This window comes from Zeugodacus cucurbitae, chromosome 2 (assembly GCF_028554725.1).
Source record: "Zeugodacus cucurbitae isolate PBARC_wt_2022May chromosome 2, idZeuCucr1.2, whole genome shotgun sequence".
Lineage (NCBI taxonomy): Eukaryota > Metazoa > Arthropoda > Insecta > Diptera > Tephritidae > Zeugodacus > Zeugodacus cucurbitae.
Window position 1 is genome coordinate 67,254,707 of NC_071667.1, and position 23,540 is coordinate 67,278,246.

Here is a 23,540-nt window from a genome sequence, read left to right on the forward strand (position 1 = left end):
CATGTCTTATGGATGACGGTTGGGCTGGTTCATGTTTAAGTACCCAGCAAAAACTTTTCTGGAATCTTAATATAATTCTCTCTTTGACTTCTATCGAAAATTCATATCAATATCAAGCTCCCTAATGAAGGGATATAAGTTATAATCTCTTCTCCTTTCTTATATAAGTTATAATTGAGGAGTTATGAGCAGGAAAGAAAAATCTAAAGCGACCAACCTTTCACCTCTCAAAGCCACTCGATTAAAGCGGTGCATTAGTAATCGATTAATGAACCAGACTGGCCTTGCTGGTGGCCGAAAGCTCTTCGGACCACTACTGCCACTGATGTTATAAAAGAATTTCAGCTATTAAAAAAAATACGTAAGATTTCATTCTTGTTCAGAGAGAAATATTCTGGAATACTGCAAGTATTTGATTTCTTCATGGACAGACTAGGTTTACTGTTTACCAAAACTCTCCGGCACAAGTCGAGGCGTTCTCTAAACGGACTAAGGAATTCCTTATGTTGTTTCTACAACAACACTGCATAGTTATTTAGTTAGGGAGTCTTCATCACCTATACTCTCCAAACATTAAATTAGCTCACTTTACTTGAAGTATATATCCCGGTACTGTAATTTTGTGGGACAGTTTAATGAAAACGGAGTTCCTTTAAGGAGATGCTAAGAAATTCACTCCCTTCTTCAATTAGTTCAAGTGACTGCACGAAAACAATTTTGCAAAATCGCGCAGAAACGCCTTCACGCGACACGCTCATAACTAAAATACATTTTTCATTATAATTTATACTATTTACATCTGCTTGTCAGAGCAAGAGTAGGGTAATAAGAAGCGAGCGAAGCATCACAACACCTTACGCACCACAGTATCCAAAAGAAAGCCGAGTAATAGAATAGCCAGCCAACAAGCGGGAAAGTGTGTGCGATTTAAAAGGGAACCCGAGAGCATTAAGAAACTCGGGCACATGCCAACTTTCGTCACAGCGCGAATTCGCGGAACGACTGCAGGGAAGTTAAAAGAATAAATGAATTGATACAGCAAGGGTAGGGAGGGGGAGAGTGGAGAGTGAATTGAAAACAATAGAAACAAACACACCCACGCTTGGAGAGCAACAAGAGCTCGCTGTAACCAAATGAGGCAGCAGCCGTCGAGACGTTAAGATGCTTGCGAGTTTAACTCAAGCTGCGAAATGAATTCCCAATGTGCAGCACGTGTTAGGGAAAGTGGGACAGGACAGTGGATACAAATAGCTGAAGAAAAAGCGTTGTAGGTAAATAGTAGGAAGCGAGTCACTGGCAGGTAACTTATGCCGACGCGTGACAACTTGACAACGCGATACGAAAAACTACAGCGACGCCACGGAAAATACGAAATTCTTCAAGTGTCTGTGACAAGCACGCAAAAACTGTACCGAATGTGGGCAGTGAAAGAGAAGGGTTGGATTGCTGAGGGGATCCTTAAAATGTTTATAAATTGCAGAAAAAATTAAACGCCACGGTTTACTATTTAAGTAATTTAAACGACGTATTTTGAACGGATTCGAGGGAAACCGTTACATGAAGTGAGAACTGTTCTGTGATTCATGTGAAGAATGGCTTAAAAATATGGCCTCTTTAAAATTGTGGTATCTTGAAATATAACTCCTGTATACATAGATTTATAGTCGTCTTAAAGATAACGACGGTCCTGATAATTCAGTGAATTGAGCTTTGATTTCTGCTAGGAATTCCTAACTCATCCAAATTCTTTTATAGAAAACCTAGGAGTACAATATAATGTAATCATTTCATTATACTGATCTTTCATTTCATTTCAGCTCCAACTGGCAAACCAATACCAACGACCGCCCACAATACCTCGTCCACGTCGGTATATATATCGTGGAAACCACCGCCAGCCGACACTATACTCGGCGAGTTTCTCGGTTATCGCATAACATATCGACCACGAGATCGCAATGACACCAAGGAGATTTACATACGCGACAGCACCGTCGAGGTAAGTGCGAGCTTTCCATAGTTTAAGGCAAACTGATCGTATAAAGATTAAGAGAACAAAATTAGATTAAACCAAACCCCTTAAACCTCCATGGAATTTACGTAGAGTAAAAAAATGGCGTACACCATGCAACACAGCACTCAGCGCGCTAAAGAGCCCTATCATTCAACCGCTAAATGTTAGCCTTAGGTTGTTGCTTTTCTCATAAAACACACAACCAACGAACGAACTGCGAACTTGTTTACGTAACATTTGTACTTTGAGGCGTTACGCTTCATTGTGGCTGTGCAATTGCCGGCAACGCAAATGGGCGCATGCATCACCGCGCACATCTCGTCACATTGGCTCGTTTATCACCTGCGCCGCCAGCACTTGCCGGCCGCCAGACGACGATGAAGTGTGCGCGCATACCGCGAAGGCTGCAATGTCAGCCGTGAATGTCATTTATTTTCATTTGATTGTCATTGTCGGTCGGTGTCACCGTTGGCAACGTAGTCGACGCTGTGTAAATATCTGACAGCTTGGCCGAAGGCGTGAACAAAGCAGTGCGTCCACCGCACCACCCACACATTGTGAATGTAACCTTTACGGCTCTACCAACCTGACGGCAATCGGCCGGCAAGCAAACGCTTTACTTTGGGTTACCCAGTCTGCGAATTAATCCTTTGAGTTCTAAACATAAACCGCTATATTTTGAGTTAAGGCACATGGCAAAGCTGGAAAAATACAGGTCCCCAAGATGTACTCTTTTCAATCCTCCTGCCATTTGAAAGCTAAACCGAACTGCTTCTTCAATTTTATTCACCTCCGACCGACTGTTTAACGTTCCTGGTTTTTAAGGACCATTGGACGATCTGATTCTACTATATGGTATTCAAGAATCCATGTCGGACTTTGGTCAGCATTACAATTTTGATCGAAGTACCCATATAGTAATGGAAGACAAATTATTTCCAAGCCCGAAATAGAAATCTTAAAAACCGCGCTGTTCTAAAAGGAACTTGAGGATACCGGGATCACAAGGAGGAGGAACCAACCGCGAAAATCTAAAAATAACTTTAAGACATTTGGGTTCTTGCCTTCCAGAAGCCCATACCATATTCAACCCCATCCGAGTCACGAAATATCCATTTCATCACGTGGTTATACAAACCTTAGGTGCAAAACCCCATTACCTGCACACACTCATTCGAAATCCATATACATAACTAACGTGAATTCACAGCTGGCTGTGTTGTCGCAGCCACAATTTCCGTCCGACCGCCAACACCAACACCGAAGGCCTAAAACTGTAGTTAGCCAAAAACGATACTGTCACTTCCATTCACTGCTCACTCACACACCACCTACCACCTGTCTCATACACAAATTTAGCTGCGCCTCGTCGTACTTTCACCTCGTCTGTCGGTTTTGCCATTTGGCCCTTAAAATTCAAAGCCCAAAAAGTTTTACTTACAATTTCCGGTGTCGTTCGTTCGTTGATTCGCCAGCTCATGGGCTGTACAAAGTTGTTTGCTCTTATTGCGCCTACCGTCGCTGTTGTTGTTGCTGTCGTTGTTGTTGCAGCAATTTGAATTGTTCTCAACACTTATTGTTGGTGGTGTTGCTTTTATTGTTGTAGCTATTGTTTTGTAGTTTAGTTTGGATTTGCCGTCGCGGATCGCTTTGGATTTATGCCTTTGTTGTTACAGCATTAAAAGCGGCTGTTGTTTTTTGCTGTTGTTGTTGGTTTTGTTTTTGCTTTTGTGTTTTTTTGGCATTTATGTTGACAACTTAGTTAAATGCCACGCTAAGCGCCTACAAATGGCTAAACGGGCTCATGTACCTAATATTAAAAGGTAATTTACGTGTATCTCGTGAAATCGCGTGCAAATCCAATTGCAATCGTGATAACATAAACAACAGCAACAAAAACGGTGTAGGACGTAAATAGACATTTCATGATTATTGGCTTTTGAAGAGCGCTGAAAGCGAATTTAGGCGATTTGAGGTGGAAATTAAAGAGTTAATCTGGTGCTTTAAGAATTCTCTAAAAATAGAACAAAACCATTTCTTTCCATTTTCATTTCATTGGGTTTAAGAATAAGTCTAAAATAGATCGAGAATTTGAAATGCCAAAAAAGCTTAATCGATTATAATTTTTTCTCAACAAATAAAGAGTTTCCTTGACCAGCAGATCGACTTTGGTCGATCCCTTCAAAATAAAGCAAGTAGTAGAAACTGATTACTTGGAGAAAGAAAAGAAGGTTTTATATTTTCTAATCCTAACATTCTTTATTAATATTCTTAATGGTTTCATAGACTTTAAGATTATACATATCGGTATAACTCATTCACAATTATTTTGGAGAATGCTATATAATGATTATATATCCTAAACTGTACTGGCTAATTGACTCAATTATTGTAGAATAAAAATAGAAAGAAAATTGTCAAAATGTTCCATATATGTACTAAGATTACTTATAGCAATTTCGGAAAATTTCTTAATTGAGTCCATTATCGTATACTAATACAGAAAACTTGATAATTGCTTCTTGTAAACAACTTATTTAAATATTGATCCAATTTTAGAATAAGTTTATTGAAAACATATCATTGCAACCAGCTTAAATCATGTGCATTGCCAGTTCGCTCAAAGCTCGTCCGTCGTTGTTCTGAAGTTTTAATTTTCAATTAGACTCGATAATCTAAATTATCTAATATAAAAAATGTTTAGTGACAGAAGTGGAAAGGGGATCCCTAACCATAAAGTTATGGGTTAATTGTTTAATTCAACAAAGTTTTCAGACAGAATATTTACTTGAATTTAGCTTAATTAAAGCATTAATTACGCAATTAGCATTGCAACTTTGGTAAATTGAGTTCCATCTTTACCGTATCTGAATAATAATTTGCTAAGAAAGAATTCTGCAAATTAAATAAATTAAGTTTAGAATTCTGCGGCTGTTTGATCATTAAGTACTCGTTGTTTCTTTGTTTGGTGGCTTCATATGTATTTGACTGCTGGTTTTACTTATCCCATTAGGTAATTATAAACTAAATAAAATGCTCAATACTTGTTCGTTTAAATATTAATTGTGGAAGTTCATTTTCTATTATTGAGCACCCAAAAATCCACCTTAATTGACTAAATTAGGATTTTAATTGAGTAATCGAGTTCATGGCTACTTTATACTAAATTATATTACACCTTAATTGACTAAATTAGGATTTTAATTGAGTAATCGAATTCATGGTTAATTTATACTAAATTATATATTAAAATTAAATTTTAAAATTAGATTTATAAATAAAATCTATTTTATTTTAATGAAATAAGTCAAAACTTAGTCAGTGAATTCTCAATAAATTAGGATCTGACACTTTTGGATGTCTCTTCTTTCTGAGTTCTTCACTCTTCAGCTAAATGTTCTTCTAAACTATCACACGAGTAGTCCTTTACGCAAAACTGTTACTGTTCACATCAATTCTCGTTTGTAATTAGTTTAGATTTTTCTCAAAAACATTAATGTTTCTGGTGTATGTACTTTTTTCCTAAGGAAATCAAGTAACTGAATGTATTAAATTGTATACTATTATGAAGTCCTTGTCCTTGAGTAAATATATGTTCAGCATCAGATATGAGTACTGAAAAAGAAGAGTTTATTAAGTACAGCCCCTATATAACAATTTCTATTTAGAAGAACTGCCTTGTTCCGAGATGTACTAAGATGCCGATAGCAATAGGTAGGTTCCTAATGAACAGATTCAGTCTTTAATGTATTTATGTGTTGGAAGTGTCTTCATCTTTAACGACATTTTAAAGCGTATGCAAGAGAGTTTTGTAGGTACAAGAACCTACTTCCACAACCTGACACTGCCATTCTACTCCATTAGATGCATAATTCTTTAACATATGTAGTAGTACTCTGCATACGCATTTGCAAGTCAATTTAAATAACACGACATAAAGTACGTTGAACAAACGTAAAACGTACTAAATTTAATGCAACACCAACACGCCTCGCAGCCACGCTCGCAGCAGCAGCAGCACACACGGCGACTAGTGCGATTGTTAGGCGCTTTGTTAGCAAACGAACGCTTTATTGCACTCCGCGCCTGCTCATATACATAGAGTATTTTGCGCTTTATTTGCTGCCAGTGCAATTGTAAACTTATCGCGCTTACAATATATCCTGAAAATTATCAGCGATTATACTCACGTACCTCGTGATGGAGCGGAGGGGAGTGGAGAACGTGTAGTCGCTTGGTGTCGGCGACGCGCCTTGGATAAGCAGCGCCAACTAAAGTCATAGTACAGTGGGCTGTCAGTGGTGGTGTGCACAGGGAGGAGAGTGGAACGTCGAACATGCATCTCAGCCAAGCGCCGCGTAGCACTCCCAAGTGCATATTTTTCGGTAAAAGCGCACACTTATCGCGCCTTTAGCGCACGCTTTTCATTTTGCCATTTGCAGCGCTTTTGCTTTTGCTTTGGCTTTGGCTTTTATTGCCGGCTGGCGCTTTTTATTTTCTATGAAATGCGACTTTTTGCCACATGCCGCCGCATGCACTTTGATTGTTTGTGCCCTTGCGCATTTGTGCGCATTTTTACTACAAAATTTGTTGTAATTTTTTTGTTGTTGTATTTTTTCCTCTGACTTTTTGTCGACTATTCTGCTTTTATTTGCATAACACTTTGATGCTGAAATATTACCCTGCGAGGCGAAAACGTGCAACTTCAATTTTTTATCGCAACATTTTACTGGCTTGTGACTAGCACACACACACACACACAGTCAACTGCAGCAACAACAACAACAGCGTGAAAATAGCGAAACTGCGTGTGTATGTGTGCGCAACAAAAGAGCAAAACTGCCGCGCTGATTATATGTAGCTGCAAGATTCTACAGCCACACTAAACTACTAGCACGTCCCATTGCATACTTTCCGGCTGTGAAACGGTTTTTTAATAATGTCTGCCGCATGTGTGTTTGTGAGTGCCATGACTTTGCCACACACACACTTCCATAGAGATAGCTGTATATATCGCCGATAGTTAACATCGAAATCGCTTTTTGTTCTCCGAAAAATTCTATATTTTTGCGCATATTTTTCGGCGCAAAATAAAATTCACACACACACTCACACCGGCAGCTGCACGCATACATGCTTCTGCTCATGCACTAGTTTGTACAAATAAATAACGAGTTATCAAAAAGTTGCAAATCTCTAATATGAAGTGCAGCTTTCCGAAATAAAAATAACGAATATTCGGCAGAAAAATCAGACAATGGACCCAACGCGATAGCCTTACACATAAACCATCTACATACTGTATATGCATTTGTGTCTCTGTGTGTGTGCGCACCTATGCCAGTGGGTATGCCGAAAAAAATTTTTATTCGCCGCCGTTAGGATTTTCCAATTAAAATATGCGAATATAGCAAGATAGCGCAACGATTTAGATAACGCCACATTTATTAGCGAATAAATAGCAAATGCATTCGAGTTACAAGCAGGTTATGGCACCTGTGAAAAAATCGCCAAAAAGTTGTAAATACCAGGTTGTAATATTTCATTGGATGTGTGTGCATGTGCAGAGGAAGTGTAGATGATCGAATGGGTGATTCTCGAATTTACTTCTATAGTTAAATATGTGAACATTTAGATTTATCAAGATATTAGATGTCCGAAATTGGATATTGGATATTATGTATATATTCGAAATTCAGTACTAGATACGGGATTTTGATACTCGATATTGAATATTAGATATTCGATATTGAATATTAGATATTCGAAGTTCGATATTGGATATTTCATTTAGATATTAGATATTCAAAAGTCCATACAGGATTTAGATATTGCGTTGATATTCGAAATTCAGTACTGGATATAGTTTTTAGATACTCGATATATGATATTGGATATTAGATTTTCGAAATTCGATAATGGATATTAGATGCTCGAAACTCGATTTTGGATGTTGAATTTAGATATTAGATATTTAAAAGTCAATATTTGATTTAGATACTATATAGATAGATATTCGAAATTCAGTACTGGATATAGGATTTAGATACTCGATATTGGTTTTTAGATATTAGTAATTCGATATTGGAGATTAGATATTCGTAATTCGATATTGTATATTAGATGCTCGAAATTCGATTTTAAATATTAGATATTCGTTATTAGAAAGTTAATATTAAATATTCAAAATTAGATATAAAATATTCGAAATTAGATATTAGACATTAGACATTCGAAATTTAAAAGTTTGATATTCGAAATTCAGTAAGGGAGATACAATTAAGATACTTGATATTGAATATTAGATATTCGAAATTCGATATTGGAAATTGGATATTAGTTTTTCGAAATTCGATATTGGAAATTGGATATTAGTTGTTCGAAATTCGATATTGGATTTATATATCATGTAGATATTCGAAATTTAGTACTGAATATAGAGTTTAGATACTCAATATTCGATATTTTATTATATGTTCGAAGTTCGATATTAAATATTAGATATTCGTTATTTGAAATTAAATATTATATATTCAGAATTTGACATTAGATATTCGAAATTAGACATTAGACAATTATCGAAATTAAAAAGTATGTATTAGATTTACGATACCGATACATTTAAAATATTATTTTATAAGAGCTGTCAAAAATTGTAAAGTATCGTCATATAATTTTTTCAGCAGTAATTAATTACAATTGTAATTTTTATTTAGATATCATTAATTACTTTTCTACTTAAATACTTAAATTCAAAAAAAAATATTAAAACAATAAAATTTTTATTGTAAAATTACAATATTTTTTACTAAAAAGTATTAATTTATTTTAGTTAAATAATAATCATAACTTATTACCAAGTTAAGTATAAATGTCTCTAAAATTGTAAATTACTTTTCAATGAATACCTTTATATAATTACTTAGCGATAATACACTTCATTACTGACTGATAATTTTTTTTAATGCAATTATTAAGTACGTAGCTTCCAGGTATCACTACTTTTTGATACTTAATTAGCAGTAATGCCTGGACAACTATTACTTACGCTTTTTTCGTTAATTTCTTACTGATTAGATACTGCTATTAATTGTCAGTAAACAAGTAATTCAAAATAATTATTAAAAAGTAATCATTACTTAGTACTTTAAAAGTAATGATTACTAAATAATGATTACAAAGTAATGATTACTGCCATTTTATAATTCCGAATTGTGAGTCAACTCACTGACATTAATCTTAACTAAAATACTTAAAGAGATTACCAAAATAAATAGCCAGTAATACACTCTTTCGAGCGCCAACACCACAATTTTACCAAAAATCAAATTTATATTTTTAACAGCGTTAGAACCACTTAAGTTGGCAGGTTTGCCATTAAAAACCAAAACACATATTACACATTTCCATTATATGAGTTTGTGTAGCATCAGCACCTGTAAAAATATAATGCGTCGGCTTTACTGCATTCGTGTGCGTGTCAATCCACGTGTGTGCGGTTTACTTTTCTATATACTAATTTTTCCACAAATTTTAGCAGCTACTGCCAGCGTTTTAGACACATTTTAACAAATTTAATTTACCAGCAAGCTACATAAATTGCAATTGTCCAACTATTTTCCAAAAAGCTCCGAGAGTGAGCACCCACAACAACACACGTTAGCCACAACCAAACCGAGTAAAATTTTAGTTTATATTTTTTGGCGCACAACAGTGTTAATGCAGATCGGTTGTGCCACAACTGAGTGCCATACTCTGCTTATATGTATGTAAATAGTATAACTGTAGTAGTGTTGGTGTGTGTGCATTTTAGGTTTTAGGTCCATACTTTGTCTCTGAATGAGCTGCTTAACCAAATGAGCTTACGTACTTTATGGTTGGCCAGTTAAAATTCGGTTTTTCTCATTTAGTCTGCACCGGTATATCGTCGGTGTACCTTTATGCCAGCACTTCAAGCCTTGCCCTTATATAGATGTACCGGTGTTTGTGCGAGTAAAACGGCAAATGCTTGTTGCGTTGGCAGCCAAATTAAAGCTTACATGCATATCCTTAATTCAGCAGCAGCATAAAAGTAGTTAAGCAACAGCATTTGCTCTTCGGGTTCGGCGCATTTGTAAATGGGCTTGGCGTAATCACAGTAAAGGCTTGGAAGTTTCGGTTGTACGAGCGTAATTAGTTGTAATTTGCTCGAAAATATCTCACATTTTGTGGCTCACAATTTTAATGATGTGTTTTGTAATATTTCTAATGTTTTGCTAACTGGCAATTATCTTGTTTATCTTGCAGAGCCATGAAATCACAAATCTGGAAACGTACACACAGTACAAAGTCACTGTGCAAGTGTTCAATCCGGAAGGTTTGGGACCGGAAACAACCATATTGGTCATGACCGATGAAGGAGGTGAGTGGAATAATTGTTTTTTAATTCTAAATATTGGAAAAATTGAAAGGGAGGTTGATAGTTACTTGCTGGTGTCGAGCATATCATGAAAACATCGAGGCCTGCAGGTATATACAGATCAGATACATAACATTTAATCAAATAGTTTATATTCTAACTTTTCTAGTCTAAGCCCAATTTTTCATATATCCGAATTACTCCGAAAGTTGTGTTATATAATGAAGTTGTGAGTTTAAACGTTAAAATTGTGTAAAGTACTTTCTTCCGATGTACTCCGAATTATTCCTAAAAATATCTAAAATATTCAAAATAAAATACTCAATAAAACTAAACTTTAGATGTACTTGTTCCAAGCCTCAAAAAAATTTCTACATTACTGGGGAATAAAAATATTCTTTTCTACTACTCCGAAATTTCATAATTCCGAATTTTCCATATACATATCTTATATTTAAATATTTCCGAATTACTCCGAAAGTGGTTTTATAAAATGTAAATACGAATTTATTAACTAGAACATTTTAAATAATTTTCAATATTTTCGAATTACTCCGAAAAGTCCCTAAAATATTCAAAGTGAAGTTGTAGTAAAATTTTGTATTAATCATATATAGCACATAGACATATTGTAGTATAACTAGTGTGAAACTTTTTTCATGTGTTCGAATTATTCCGAAATTTTGTCTATATAATGCCTATTAAAATTTTTTAAATAAATTTCAATGTTTCCGAAATACTCCGAATTACTCCGAAAAGTTTATAAAATAGTCAGAGTAAAGTTTTTACTACAACTACTATTCACATTCGCTATATCTTTAAGTAAAATGAGAATAACGAATATAAATATAACTTTTTTCGTATGTTCGAATTATTCCGTAATTTTCTCTATTATTAAAACTTTTTAAGGAACTTTTAATATTTCCGAAATACTCCGAATGACTCCGAAAATTTTCTAAAGTATTCGAAGTAAAGTTCTCACAAGCCATTTCTTTAAGAGACTTGAGAATAATATATCTAAAAATAACAAATATAATTCTTTGCTGTACATATGTACATATGTACATTTACGAAAATTTCTAGACAATCATAGCGTTCACAAAAGTGAACTTACAATGTCGAAAAATAGAAATTAACATTTCAAAAGCATTATGCAAAGCCATTATTCAATGCAATGTTTACCCAGCAATACAATGTCAAGATAAGCACTAAAGCAACAACAAAAACTATAACTACAAGAATATCAACAACAAAGTAGTGATAAAAGCAAAACAACAAATCTAAAATTGTTTTCTTATGTCATATTACTACGTAACAAAAACACTCAACACCACCCCCACTAACTGAACTCACCTTCAGACACACCACACTACTCACTCAAACCTTAACAAAACATTGCATGCCCTTTGACCGTCTTATCTGTGTATTATGCGCATAGCATTTGTGTAGCAACAAATATGGGCAGCGCACTTTGAACTATGGGAGGTCGCACGAACACAGAGAGGTTTGGGTGTATTTCAGTAACAGTCGCTTCCAAAAGTCTAACGTACGAATGTGCTCAGTGTGAAAGAATCCTTGCAAATGCTTCATGTAACTGCCCGCAAGGCCTAAAATAAATACCTGTCTGTTTGTATGTATGTGTGTGTTCATATCAAAATAACAACAATAACAATAAAGCAAGTGACAAAGAAGATGTCAAAAAGTTAAAAACAGCTGCAGACTACACGTTGACAATTGAGATATAAGAAAAACACCTTGGGGGGGGAAACAAAACTAACAAAAATAACAAACAAAGAAAGGAAGACGAAGACAGGGAAGTTGAGGGGGAAGAAGTGGTAGAGGAAGAAGTAGTAGTAGAAGAAAGAGGAAGTAGGAGTAGCAGAAGGTTGAAGCTACCTATACTTTCCAAATGTGTATACAAAGCACGAAACAGTAGCAAATATTAGTTGCGTCCACTTTTCGGCTGGCAGGTAAAATGAACTGTGCGTTTTAAGTTACTTAAGCAAATGTTTAAGCACAAACACATACATTTCCATAAGCAAACAATATTTTGCCTATGCAGAGTAAAACTAAAATGTGTCACTGCAGGCTTCAAAATATTTGCCTTTTTCATTTCACAAGCTAAAAGCAGCTAAGCAGGCTTGTCTCAGTAAGAATGAGTGCGTGTGTGTGCCACATGCAGCTTTGAGGCCACAAACATATTACTTTCAAGTTGGAAAAGTCGTAACAGTTACTCTAGCAGCCTAGCTGTTTAGCTCTTGCAATAACAATTTCTTTTTTGCTTCTCTATATGCCTTTCAAGCATCGATTTCACAGCCCCAAAACAGTGGGGTTATCTTCAGTTATGTATCACATTTGTTGACAAAACTTTGTAATATTTTCCTCTACTCTATAGATTTCTGCATTTGCAACAACAAAGCTTTGTTGTCATTGCTGTATTATATTGCACGCTAATCCATGCCACCAGCAATTGTGGTTGGCTTTTCTTGTGGCAAGTTTATATTTCAATGCAGCATTCAAGCGTGAAGGTCTTTGCCAAGCAGTGTGGCAAATAGTTAGCAGCGAGTAACTGTTGAAATGCTCGCCACAATCAAATGCAAAACAATTTTGTTTTTCTGTGCCCCTTATTTCGCACTTGCTGCATATTAATTTCGCTTGGTAGCCTGCTTAGGTCAAGGTCCTTGTGCTTCAAGTGTGGGTTGAAGCGAAAATAGTCGGCGCAAAGTTCAATAGAGGCATGAGGATTGTGTTTTGTTTAGAGCTGGGATTATATTTGTGACCTTTGGTGTGCTGGCTTTTCACGCAGTGGCGGTGAAGGATTAAGGATTAGCTGAATCCTTAGAAAAATATGCGCATTGTTAAAGTTTATATTTTTCTAATATTCTTTAAAGAACTTGCAATGGAACATTTCTTTCCTTCCGCTTTTTTGCTCTTTATTCAATGCTTTATAAAAAGTGTTACAGTGATCGGATTTATTTCAAATATACCTCGTAGCAGTCCCTCTCATTATTTGGGAAGAACTCGGACAGCCACTTTTCACAAGCCTCTTTTGAGTTCAACTTTACACCACCAAGGGCGTTCGCCATGGAAAGGAATAGGTGGTAATCACTCGGCACTATGACCGAGCTATATGGTGGATGGTCCTCCTCCAAACGAACGATCAACGAAGTCCTGGTGGAACACTACACCCTTCCGTTTGGCCAATTCCGGACGCTTCTGGTCGATCGCCTGTTTCCATGATTCCCTTCCAATCCCACCAAACACACAGCAAACCACACATTCCTGGCCGTCAATGCCATCTTGGCCACTGTTTGGGACGATTCACTGGCCTTCGACCACGACCGTTTTCGCTTGATATTGTCGTATGTGATCTATTTTTCGTCGCCAGTCGCCAGTCAACATCCACTTCAAAAATGGGTCGAGTTCGTTCCGTTTCAGCAGCATATCGCAGGCGTTGATTCGGTCCAGAAGGATTTTTTGCGTCAAATCATGCGACACCCAATCATCAAGCTTTTTTATGTATCCAACCTTCTGCAAATGATTTAAAATGGTTGGTGACTTACTCCCATCTCCTTTGCGATGTCACGAGATGCCACATGCCGGTCTAACTCGATGTTTTCCCAGATTTGATCGGTATTCGTCGTCACAGGTCTTCCGAAGTAGTGATATACGAAACACCATTAATCTCACGGATCGTTTTTCTCGCGGATTTGCCTTTAACGAACTCCATGTTTCCACGTCTATAACGCAATATCCAAACTAATCATGCATAGCGTCGTTTTGTAGGTTATGTCAAGACCTTTCAAAGATGTATAGTATTGTCAGATACGACCTCTGTAGCGCTTTATACATAGCCGCGAAATTCAAAAGACAAAAAGGCCTCATACTCTCTTATACTATTCTAAATTGTTGCCTACATTTAGGAAGCGTATGAAATTTATTCGAAACATGCACCAATAACATGTAAGGTCATTTAAGGGATTTAAAATTATTTTTTAAATATGTTTTCCCTCCATAATTTAAAGCCACTCAAGCACTGAACGAAGTCTTTGTTACAAAAAATTACCAAAATTCATTACAGCAACAAAATAAATCACGAAAAAATACTTCAAATGTGAAAATATTAATGTGATTTTTTGCACTTCTCAAGCATAAACAGTTATTTTTGTAACAAAGTCAACTTTTAATGATACCCACCAAGTGCGCGTAATGAGTTTTTGCCGCGAGACACCGCAATTAATCACGTGATATTATGAAAAAGCAACACAAACAAGCGTCAGGCTTAAAGAAGAGGCACACACAGGCGCATAAACTAATAAGACGCTACTGCGGCAGCGTTGAGAAAAATATGAAAATTCTTTTAAGATTTAAAGCGCACATACATCATAAGTAGAACGCGGAAGTATGCCAACGCCTTCATACAACATACATACATACCCATACCCAGCACACCGCTTGAAAGTCCATGACTTATTTGCCATGTAAACTCATTACCGTATTTCTTACTTGGCTGATCCCTGATTTAAGCGCACAACAGCCAAAAATCCCTTAAAAGCTTTTGCGTAAACTGCTTTGGTAGCAAGAAGAAAGCACAATAGCAACAACACAAACAACAAGCGTGCCAAACACTGTGGCAGCACAGGCCCGAAAGAAACATTAAGATTTACCGTTAAACGCGTTTGAGTGTGCGTCAGCGGATTTAACTTACACCCACAAGCATTTGCTACTTGCAACACCACACAACCACATATATACATACATATATGGAGACATTGTTAACGCTGCGACTTACACACTGTAGAGTACATTGACGAAAAGCAGCAAATATGTAAATACCGTTGTCGTCGCTCATAAGCGCAAAGCAAACAGGAAGTTCGCTGTTCGTGCAACAAAAAGTTGTTTTGCTTAACTTAACGCTTTGGCCGGCAGCGTGTCTTCGGTGAAGTGATTGCGGCGTAGCCTTGAATTGTCACAGCTGTCAAACCGTCATAAAGTGTCAACTCTCTCTCTCTCACAAATAAACACAGGTTTGAAGGTGTGTGTGTGTGTCTTTGCGCATATTTATTTGTGACTTTTCGCATTCATCTGATGGATTTGTTATTTGGCGTTGTCAAAATCCTTCATTTCAGTAACTTTTCTTGCATACTTCACCCTTCACCGCTTTCGTTGTCTTACAAGCAGCAAGGTTGGTGAGTAGCTCAATATGCTTAAGTGCTAATAAATTTGTTGGGAGTGTTTTTAAGGCTTTTATCAGCATTGCAGCTTAAGCCAAAACAAATTCGGGATCAGTGTGGCATGTTATAAGAGTTTGCAAGTAGCCTTAACGTATTTGCATTGAAATCATATTCAAATCGGTGTGATAGAAGTCAGCTTAACAGTGGCTTTGTTTACAACTCTTGTTGGGAAACTTATAACAAAAGGTGTGGCTTTAATAACTTGTGAATATTAGTGACATAGAGGGTTAGGTTAGGTTTGTTGACAGATCTCTGCAAATACAGAAGATCTCCCTTAGGCAGTGTTGAACGCTGTCCATTGCGATACCAATAAACTGATGATGGATCAAAGACCCTTGAAATTCAACTAGACACTTGGAATCTGTTTTTTTCTTTTATTTCTGTTTTAGTCGCCTAATGTCGATTCTAGCCAATTCGCTAGGAACGCCGAAAATGGCCCTTCCAAAGTGTTTCAACCTCAATCTTACACTCTCTTCAAGTATTCAAAAGCGTAGTCGAACCGACGGAGAATTTCAGAGTGTCCCTGTGTTAGACCCATCATACACAGCGTCTCTGGTTTTTCCTTACTTTGGACAGTTTTTCCTTACTTTGGACATGCTCTAAACACAGGATCAAAAATAATGTTGTCTACCTTTAGGCGCATGTAGCAATACTTATGGATTTAATTAACATTTAATAGAAAGAGTAGAAAGCTATGTCATCAGTAAGTTTGTGGTGGAAAATGAAGCTAGAATGCTGAGGGATTGATATTTCTCCTAACCAACTAACAAAGATTATTGTTATCAGCTAAATCACATTCATTGAAAAACACAGAAATACACTTTATTAAGCTTTTAAACCTCATTTAGAGAAAATCTAACAAAAATATCCCCAACTTCTGTGCTAAGAACGAGCTCCCAGTGGTCAATACATCTTTTCAAGCATACAAGAGGTTCGAAATTCCTCGTAAAACTTAAATACAATGAAATTGAGATTGTCGAATGTTGTAAAAGAAGAAGATTCCACTTCTGCGTACTTAATTCGAGCTCATCCATGAAAAATGTTGAAATAAGTGGTACAATAACAACACATTTTTAACTATAAATCAAAAAGGTCAAAATTTTGCCATATTTTATAGAGTGTATTAAATATCAAAAATTATTCAATTCGTTGCTTCTTAAGACAGTAGTCTGCTTTACAGACTTCAAAAAATCGATTTTTTTTGCTTTTTTTTTAATCTCTTCCAAAACTATCCAAGAATATGTATTTAAAATTCCAGAGACCAATTCGAAATATTTTCGAAGCTAGAGCAGTTCAGACTCCAGGCGCTCCAGAAAAATACTTACAACTTTGAAAAAATTTCAATATTTTTTAATAATAAATATTATTTCTTAAGCCTTAAATATAGTTAAGGCTTAAGTATAGTTCCATCCCTTTCAAAAAAAAAATTCGTTTTCTTCACTATAAACACAATTAAAAAAAAAACATAGCATACCTTTTGGCGCCAAGCTCAAAAAACTTTCATAAGGCACCCATAATGGGCAGTTCTTCAAAGGTAACCGACTTCAATTTTTCAATACCTTCCAGCTGTGCAGAAGACCTACGAATTACAACAGCAAATATTTGATTTCATCAATTATTGTTTTAAATATTTCAAAAGAAGTGCGGTAAATTGATTTCTTGTAAGCGTAGCTAAAGGATGAAACCTTGGTAGGCCGCAATTACTGTTCGCGACGTTGTTGTTGTCTTCGCTCACGTCAGATTTATAATTATACTCTCCACTGTGAATTCAATTAAATAAACACGCCGTCGAATGAATGCAACGCGAATAAAGCTATAAGAAATAACCATAAGTATAGCTATAAAGCACAAAATGCTGCTTTCATTCATTCATACCCCCGCAGCACTTAACTCCATTTCATTAATTTTATTTTCTTTCATTTTCTTTTGGTTTTTTGCTTTTTGTTTACTCATTTATTTACTTTCAACTTGCAAATATCGCTGCCGCCACTGACAAGCATAATGAGGCGTAATTATCGTTGGACGCGTTGTTGTTGTAGTCCCGCTGGCGCAGCGCCAAAGTGAAGATGCCATAAACGAGTTGCACGTTGCATTAACTGTTATGCCAATAATCTGCTGCTGCTTCTTTTCTGATTTTTTTATTATTATTCCTTTTTTTTTTTGTTTTTGGTTTTACAAAAAAATGTAGGGAAAAAAGTGAAAATAAGCTGGCAAACGGTTAAATAATAAAAGGCATAATAATAAAGAGTTTTTACAGCCGCATCAAAAGATTTACGGCGGCAAAAGTGGGCTTGTTCTCAGTGCTGCTTTCTTTTCTTCTTCTTCTTCTTTAATTTGTATTTTTATTTTGTTTCTGTTTATTTTTATATGGGATTTCTTCGCAACTTTGCAAGGGCTGCCTTCAGCGTCAACTTATGTGGCAGCTGGCGCGTTTATTTATAACCACCACACTATGTATACGAAGACATTAAACTTTTGAAGCGCATTAAGGATTATAAGAAAATTTTTTATTTTATTTTTTTCGCTTTTCTTTTGCTTTTCTTAAGTAAAGCGGAAGTAAGATTAAGCGTTGTTTTTTTTCTGTTGTGGATTATGCATTACATTGAGTAATGAAATTGTTGAGGTGTGCGCATATTGCTGAGTGGGAGTCTTTGCATGCAAATACATTAAAAATATTTCTGCAAATAAATACTTGCCAGTTACTACGCTTATGCTCAGTTAGCTAAAAATAATTCACATTTTTGCAATTGAATGCATAAGCAAATATATTTATAAGCATTTATTGTAAATTTTTAACATTTTCAAATGTTACTCATACCACATGGTGTCCCGCTGGTGCATACTCATAAACTGTATTCGAGCACTGATCAGCCACATATCTTTTAGCTTTTTTATACCCTTCTTTATTAAAGCACATTCTGCTGTTACCGTTAGCTAGAAGCATACATTTACACACATACAAATAAAAAATATTTTTACATGCGTCCGGTCAGCCTTTTCTCGCACCTTTGCCGTGCACCAAAGTAAAATTCCAATAAAAATTGATATCCATATTATTGATGTGCCACATGCAGTTGCACATAGTGTACATATGTGTGCTGAAAAAGTGCAATCGTTTGATATTTATGGCTTTACGCTCCAACATTTTTCTGTCAACATTTTTTTAACTGCGAAGTATTTGTAATATGACCGGCCTTATTTATATTAATATTCAAAGGTACATGTGAGTGTAAGAAATAGCAAAGTAGGTATCGTATAAATTCGATTTATAATAAAATGATGTACTGTACGAAAAAAATATTGGTAGAACAACTTTGATGAGGATTACTTGTTTCAATCACAAGAGAGACTCATAAAGTTCTACAGAATTGTGAGAGTATCTATTCTTACTACAGATCTCTCTTCACTTCGGCTTCAATTTATAATAATTTCATTTTCCAAGTCGCAATTATTGATATTAATTTAATTTGTTGCCTACATTTAGGCAGTGTGTGCAATTTATCGACAACACACACCAGAAACATTCAATTTAAGCTAGGTTAAGCCAGAATATTGTAAATTAAGCTAAAATCTACCAAATTATAAATGCATTGTGCGGTTATTTAGTCTCTCTCCTATTGCTGTTGTAAATTATTTCCCTGCAAATACTATTCCACCACTCATTAGAACCAAGAAAATATAAAAATTTCCATTCAAGTCTTGAATTACCACCCACACTCCCAACAACACGACATTTCGTTTTATAGCAACATTATTGCAACTAACTTGCTGACATTTGCTGGCAACTAATCCCCCCACCCCACTTGCAACATTTTCGTATTGCTCACATCGTCTTTAACAAGCTCTTAATGTTTTCACTATCTCTTTTGCACCTTTTAATTGTAGTTTTTTGCTCATTAATTTCCAACATTTTTATGAAGCTGCCGCATTTACTTAACGTTGTTTGTCTGCCTGTGTGCGTGCGTGTGTTGGTGCATTTCAATTTGTGACTTTTACGCGGTTTTTGGTTGTTGCATTTTACATGCAGCCGCTTTATTACTGCACTACTTTTTTATTGCATGCTACTTTTTTTCGCTTTCCGTTGCGGTTTATCATTTAACGAATGCTGACAAGAAGTAAAACCACAAAATAAAAGAAGAAATATTGTAAAAACCGACTGAGCGCAGCGCTATAAAAATGGCGCTTTTAAGAAATTTAGTACAAATATACGAATGTACTTATTTATAGGAGATGGCAGGCGAATGTGGGGAGGGGAGCCGGTGAATGGTAAACCGATGAAAAATTTGGAATGAACGAAAAAAATTGCAAATAAATTAAATTAAATTAAATTAAATTAAATTAAATAAAATAAAATAAAATATAATATAAATAAATAAAATAAAATAAATTAAAATAAAATAAAATTAAATTAAATTAAATTAAATTAAATTAAATTAAATTAAATTAAATTAAATTAAATTAAATTAAATTAAATTAAATTAAATTGAATTAAATTAAATTAAATTAATTTTTATTTTATTTTATTTTATTTTAATTTATTTTATTTTATTTATTTATATTTTATTTTATTTTATTTTATTTTATTTAATTTAATTTAATTTAATTTAATTTAATTTATTTTATTTTAATTTATTAAATTAAATTAAATTAAATTAAATTAAATTAAATTAAATTAAATTAAATTAAATTAAATTAAATTAAATTAAATTAAATTATATTATATTAAATTAAATTAAATAAAATAAAATAAAATTAAATTAAATTAAATTAAATTAAATTAAATTAAATTAAATTAAAAAAAAAAAAAAAATATTAAAAGAGGTTAGGAAAATAATTAAAAAAAAAATGTCTACAATTTTTTCCTCAATACTGTAAATAGTAAACTATCTTATAAGCACACAAATGTTTAAGTAAACCTGTAATGTACCTTCACTATTTGTAGCTTTACATCTAGTGAGTAAGTCTATACATAAACTACCTCTTACTCTTCCAACAACTTCTTATATTTCTCATATTCATTTGATGTCCGAACGTAAAAACTTTTGCGGTTACTTTAACATACGCTATAACGGTATACGCCACAACTTCGGCAATACCACGATGAGTATTATTGCCTTTTTAGTCCGCTTGCATACAAATACAACCGCATATTGTTTTTCACAGCTACTTTTCTTCACTTTACTGTAGTTTTTTATTTCTTTACACGCAGCACCTGGTTTGCCCGAGCACCGAGTTAGTGCGCAATGTGTGTTGGCAAATAAGCATAAAGCTTGCAACAAACCATTATTTACAGCTATAAAGCTAACAACTGCCAAACAAAGTGCTCACACACACGCACACACACCCATACATACATTTCATGCTAAAAAGACACAAACGTACAAAGCAATTACTGCTTCGTAAGACACTAGCTCTTTATGTCACAAAGTAAAATGCTCTTTTGCATTTCGACGCCCAACATTTTTGCTTACCTTAACGCCTTTGACGTCTTTACGCGCACAGAAACAACAACAAATACATACGCACATACTTATAGCCAAGTCAGCGTTAGGTGTAATTAATTTTAGTAAAACTTAAACTTGTGAAGTAGCCATAAAAAGCAAAAGCCTACAACAACAAGAAAGCAGAAATGACTCCGCCCACAAGTCTTATCTTGAATTCATTTGTTTTTGTACAGGTGTGAAGGTTTGTGTGTGTGTTTGCAGGTGCTGCGCCTAAAAGGCTGTCATTTGAATACGCTTCTTGGAGGCATATTGTTTTTGGTAAGGAACTATTACCGCTCACAGACATACATATATACAAGCACAGTTATGTTTAACTTACACTACACTTGAATAGTAAAAACACGCCTCCAGCACTCTCCTCTGGCTTTTGACAGCAAACGGCGGCGGAAATACTTACTTAAAACACACGGGTTTTTGTGGGCGCTTAAGTTGCTCTTTGTGTGCGGTTTGTGTGGCATCGTTTTCTTCAGAAATTGTATGTTTATTTTTCCTTGTTTATTAGGATTAGTTACACACCTTTTGTACAAATTTGTTCGCAAGAAGGTTTACGCCTTCAATTAATACTCATATAAAAGAATATGTTGCTTTTCTAACTACAAAGGTAATCTTTCTTTTTTCTGTTGCCTTTGTCATCACTGAGCAATTCGTTAGATTTTCGATATCAGTATAACTCCCAAGAATTGTGGCCTTTGTTTCAAGATAGCTTCACTGAGTTCACAAATATTTTTATATGCCACTGAAATAAATGAGTACCCACCAGGTTTCTCTAATACCAAGGTATTAAAACCTCTTGTAGGAATAACATACTTCCATCGATTAATAATATTCACAATAGCACTCTTTCTTCTCTTCGATATCCATTTGTTTTTCCAAGAATATAAACATCAAGGAAAAACAAATTTCCCTAAAAATCAAATTGTCAATAAATTTTCTAACGGATGGCAACTCTACTACATTTATGTATGCTACTTAAATCAGTCACTTAAATCATCTATTTAGTATAATTAGGGGCTTATTATAACATATAATGCGTGAAATTATATTCAAAATTACAAATAGATGGCAACCCTACTCTAACAACTATCTTTATTCATAGAAATAATATAAGTATTTGAAAAAGAAAACATATTTTAACTCACCAGCTGATATGGTAACCCTGCTCAAATAGTCCACAGTTCTTCTTGTTATCGAACGATTAATATTGATCGCATATGAAATACAATTATTTCAATAAATTTTCCATCATATATTACACAGCATATATCATTAAGTAAACTATTATTTTTAATTGCCTATTTCATGTTCATCACACTCCCCACCTCATATAAATTTTATTTCATTTTAAAGCTCATTAAGCTCGAAATATATGACCCTTTCGAAAACTCACTGTTACATATTACAACAACTACTACAACTACCATTCCAACAAATCACCAATATTTTTCACACCTTTACCTACGAAGCACAAATACACACCTACACACTAACAGGTAGAAGTCAAACTTGGACTCAACTAACTACCGCTACTCACTCTCTGTCAGTCGCTACCTCGATCTCCTTAAGCGTATATTAATTTTCGTAATGAAATGGTGGTTTCGGTTTTAAAATCCATCAACTTGATAAATAGTTTCATCTCTCATGCTGCTGAGCATCGACTCAATACGCTGCCGTCGTTTGCGTTCAAACTTTTTGCCCAGACGCATACATACAGGCTTGAATATAGATATAGTTTAGGTTTCTATGCTATTCTCTGTGCGAGTAATAGTTATTGGCGGTGTAGCGCCCGGTGAGCTGTGTGCTGTGGCGGTGTTCACCAAAGGATTTGAAAGTGACTGAATGCGTTGTGGCACAAGTGGCAGCCAGTAGTGAAAAAAAAACTGTAAAATACTTAGTTTTCCACTTGTAATTTTGTACATATATACTTAGAGGATTACTAAGAGAATGGTAAATTTAGTTTTTGGTCTCACTTGTGTTCAACTTCATTTCATTACAATTCATTACAAGATCTTTAGCTAGTTTTCATGTCATTTGTGCAGGTAGTTTAAATTGAGTTGAGGTTCCTGAAATCGATACAATTTCTTTTATATTTTATATAAAATACTTATAAATTTAGTTATCACTCAAAATATATGCTCCTTAAACAAAGTTTGGTAGAAGTTATTCAAGTGATAACTATCTACAGATTGGGAATATTTCGTTATCTTAATCATATTGTTTTCAGTAATATGTGAATATTTGCTGCCTTAGGCGATCTCTTAAAAATACAACAAATTGCGGTACTGCTAAAGACTCTATCAGATTTATAAAATAATCAAATATTTTTGTACTAGAGCAACGATACTACTCAGACTCTACTACGAGTCACGAAGAAGGCTTCCCGCTCACAATTT

General features: G+C 34.9%; 1 protein-coding gene across 2 annotated transcripts in view; it reads left to right on the forward strand.

The window, feature by feature from the left end:
- LOC105219052 (tyrosine-protein phosphatase 99A) overlaps positions 1-23,540 on the forward strand; it is a 356,359-nt gene that overhangs the window by 162,619 nt on the left and 170,200 nt on the right. For both annotated transcript variants that reach the window (XM_054226223.1, XM_054226222.1), the window contains exons 6-7: positions 1,818-1,999; positions 10,301-10,415. In XM_054226223.1, the coding sequence (XP_054082198.1) occupies positions 1,818-1,999; positions 10,301-10,415 (297 nt within the window). The remainder of the gene's footprint in view (positions 1-1,817; positions 2,000-10,300; positions 10,416-23,540) is intronic.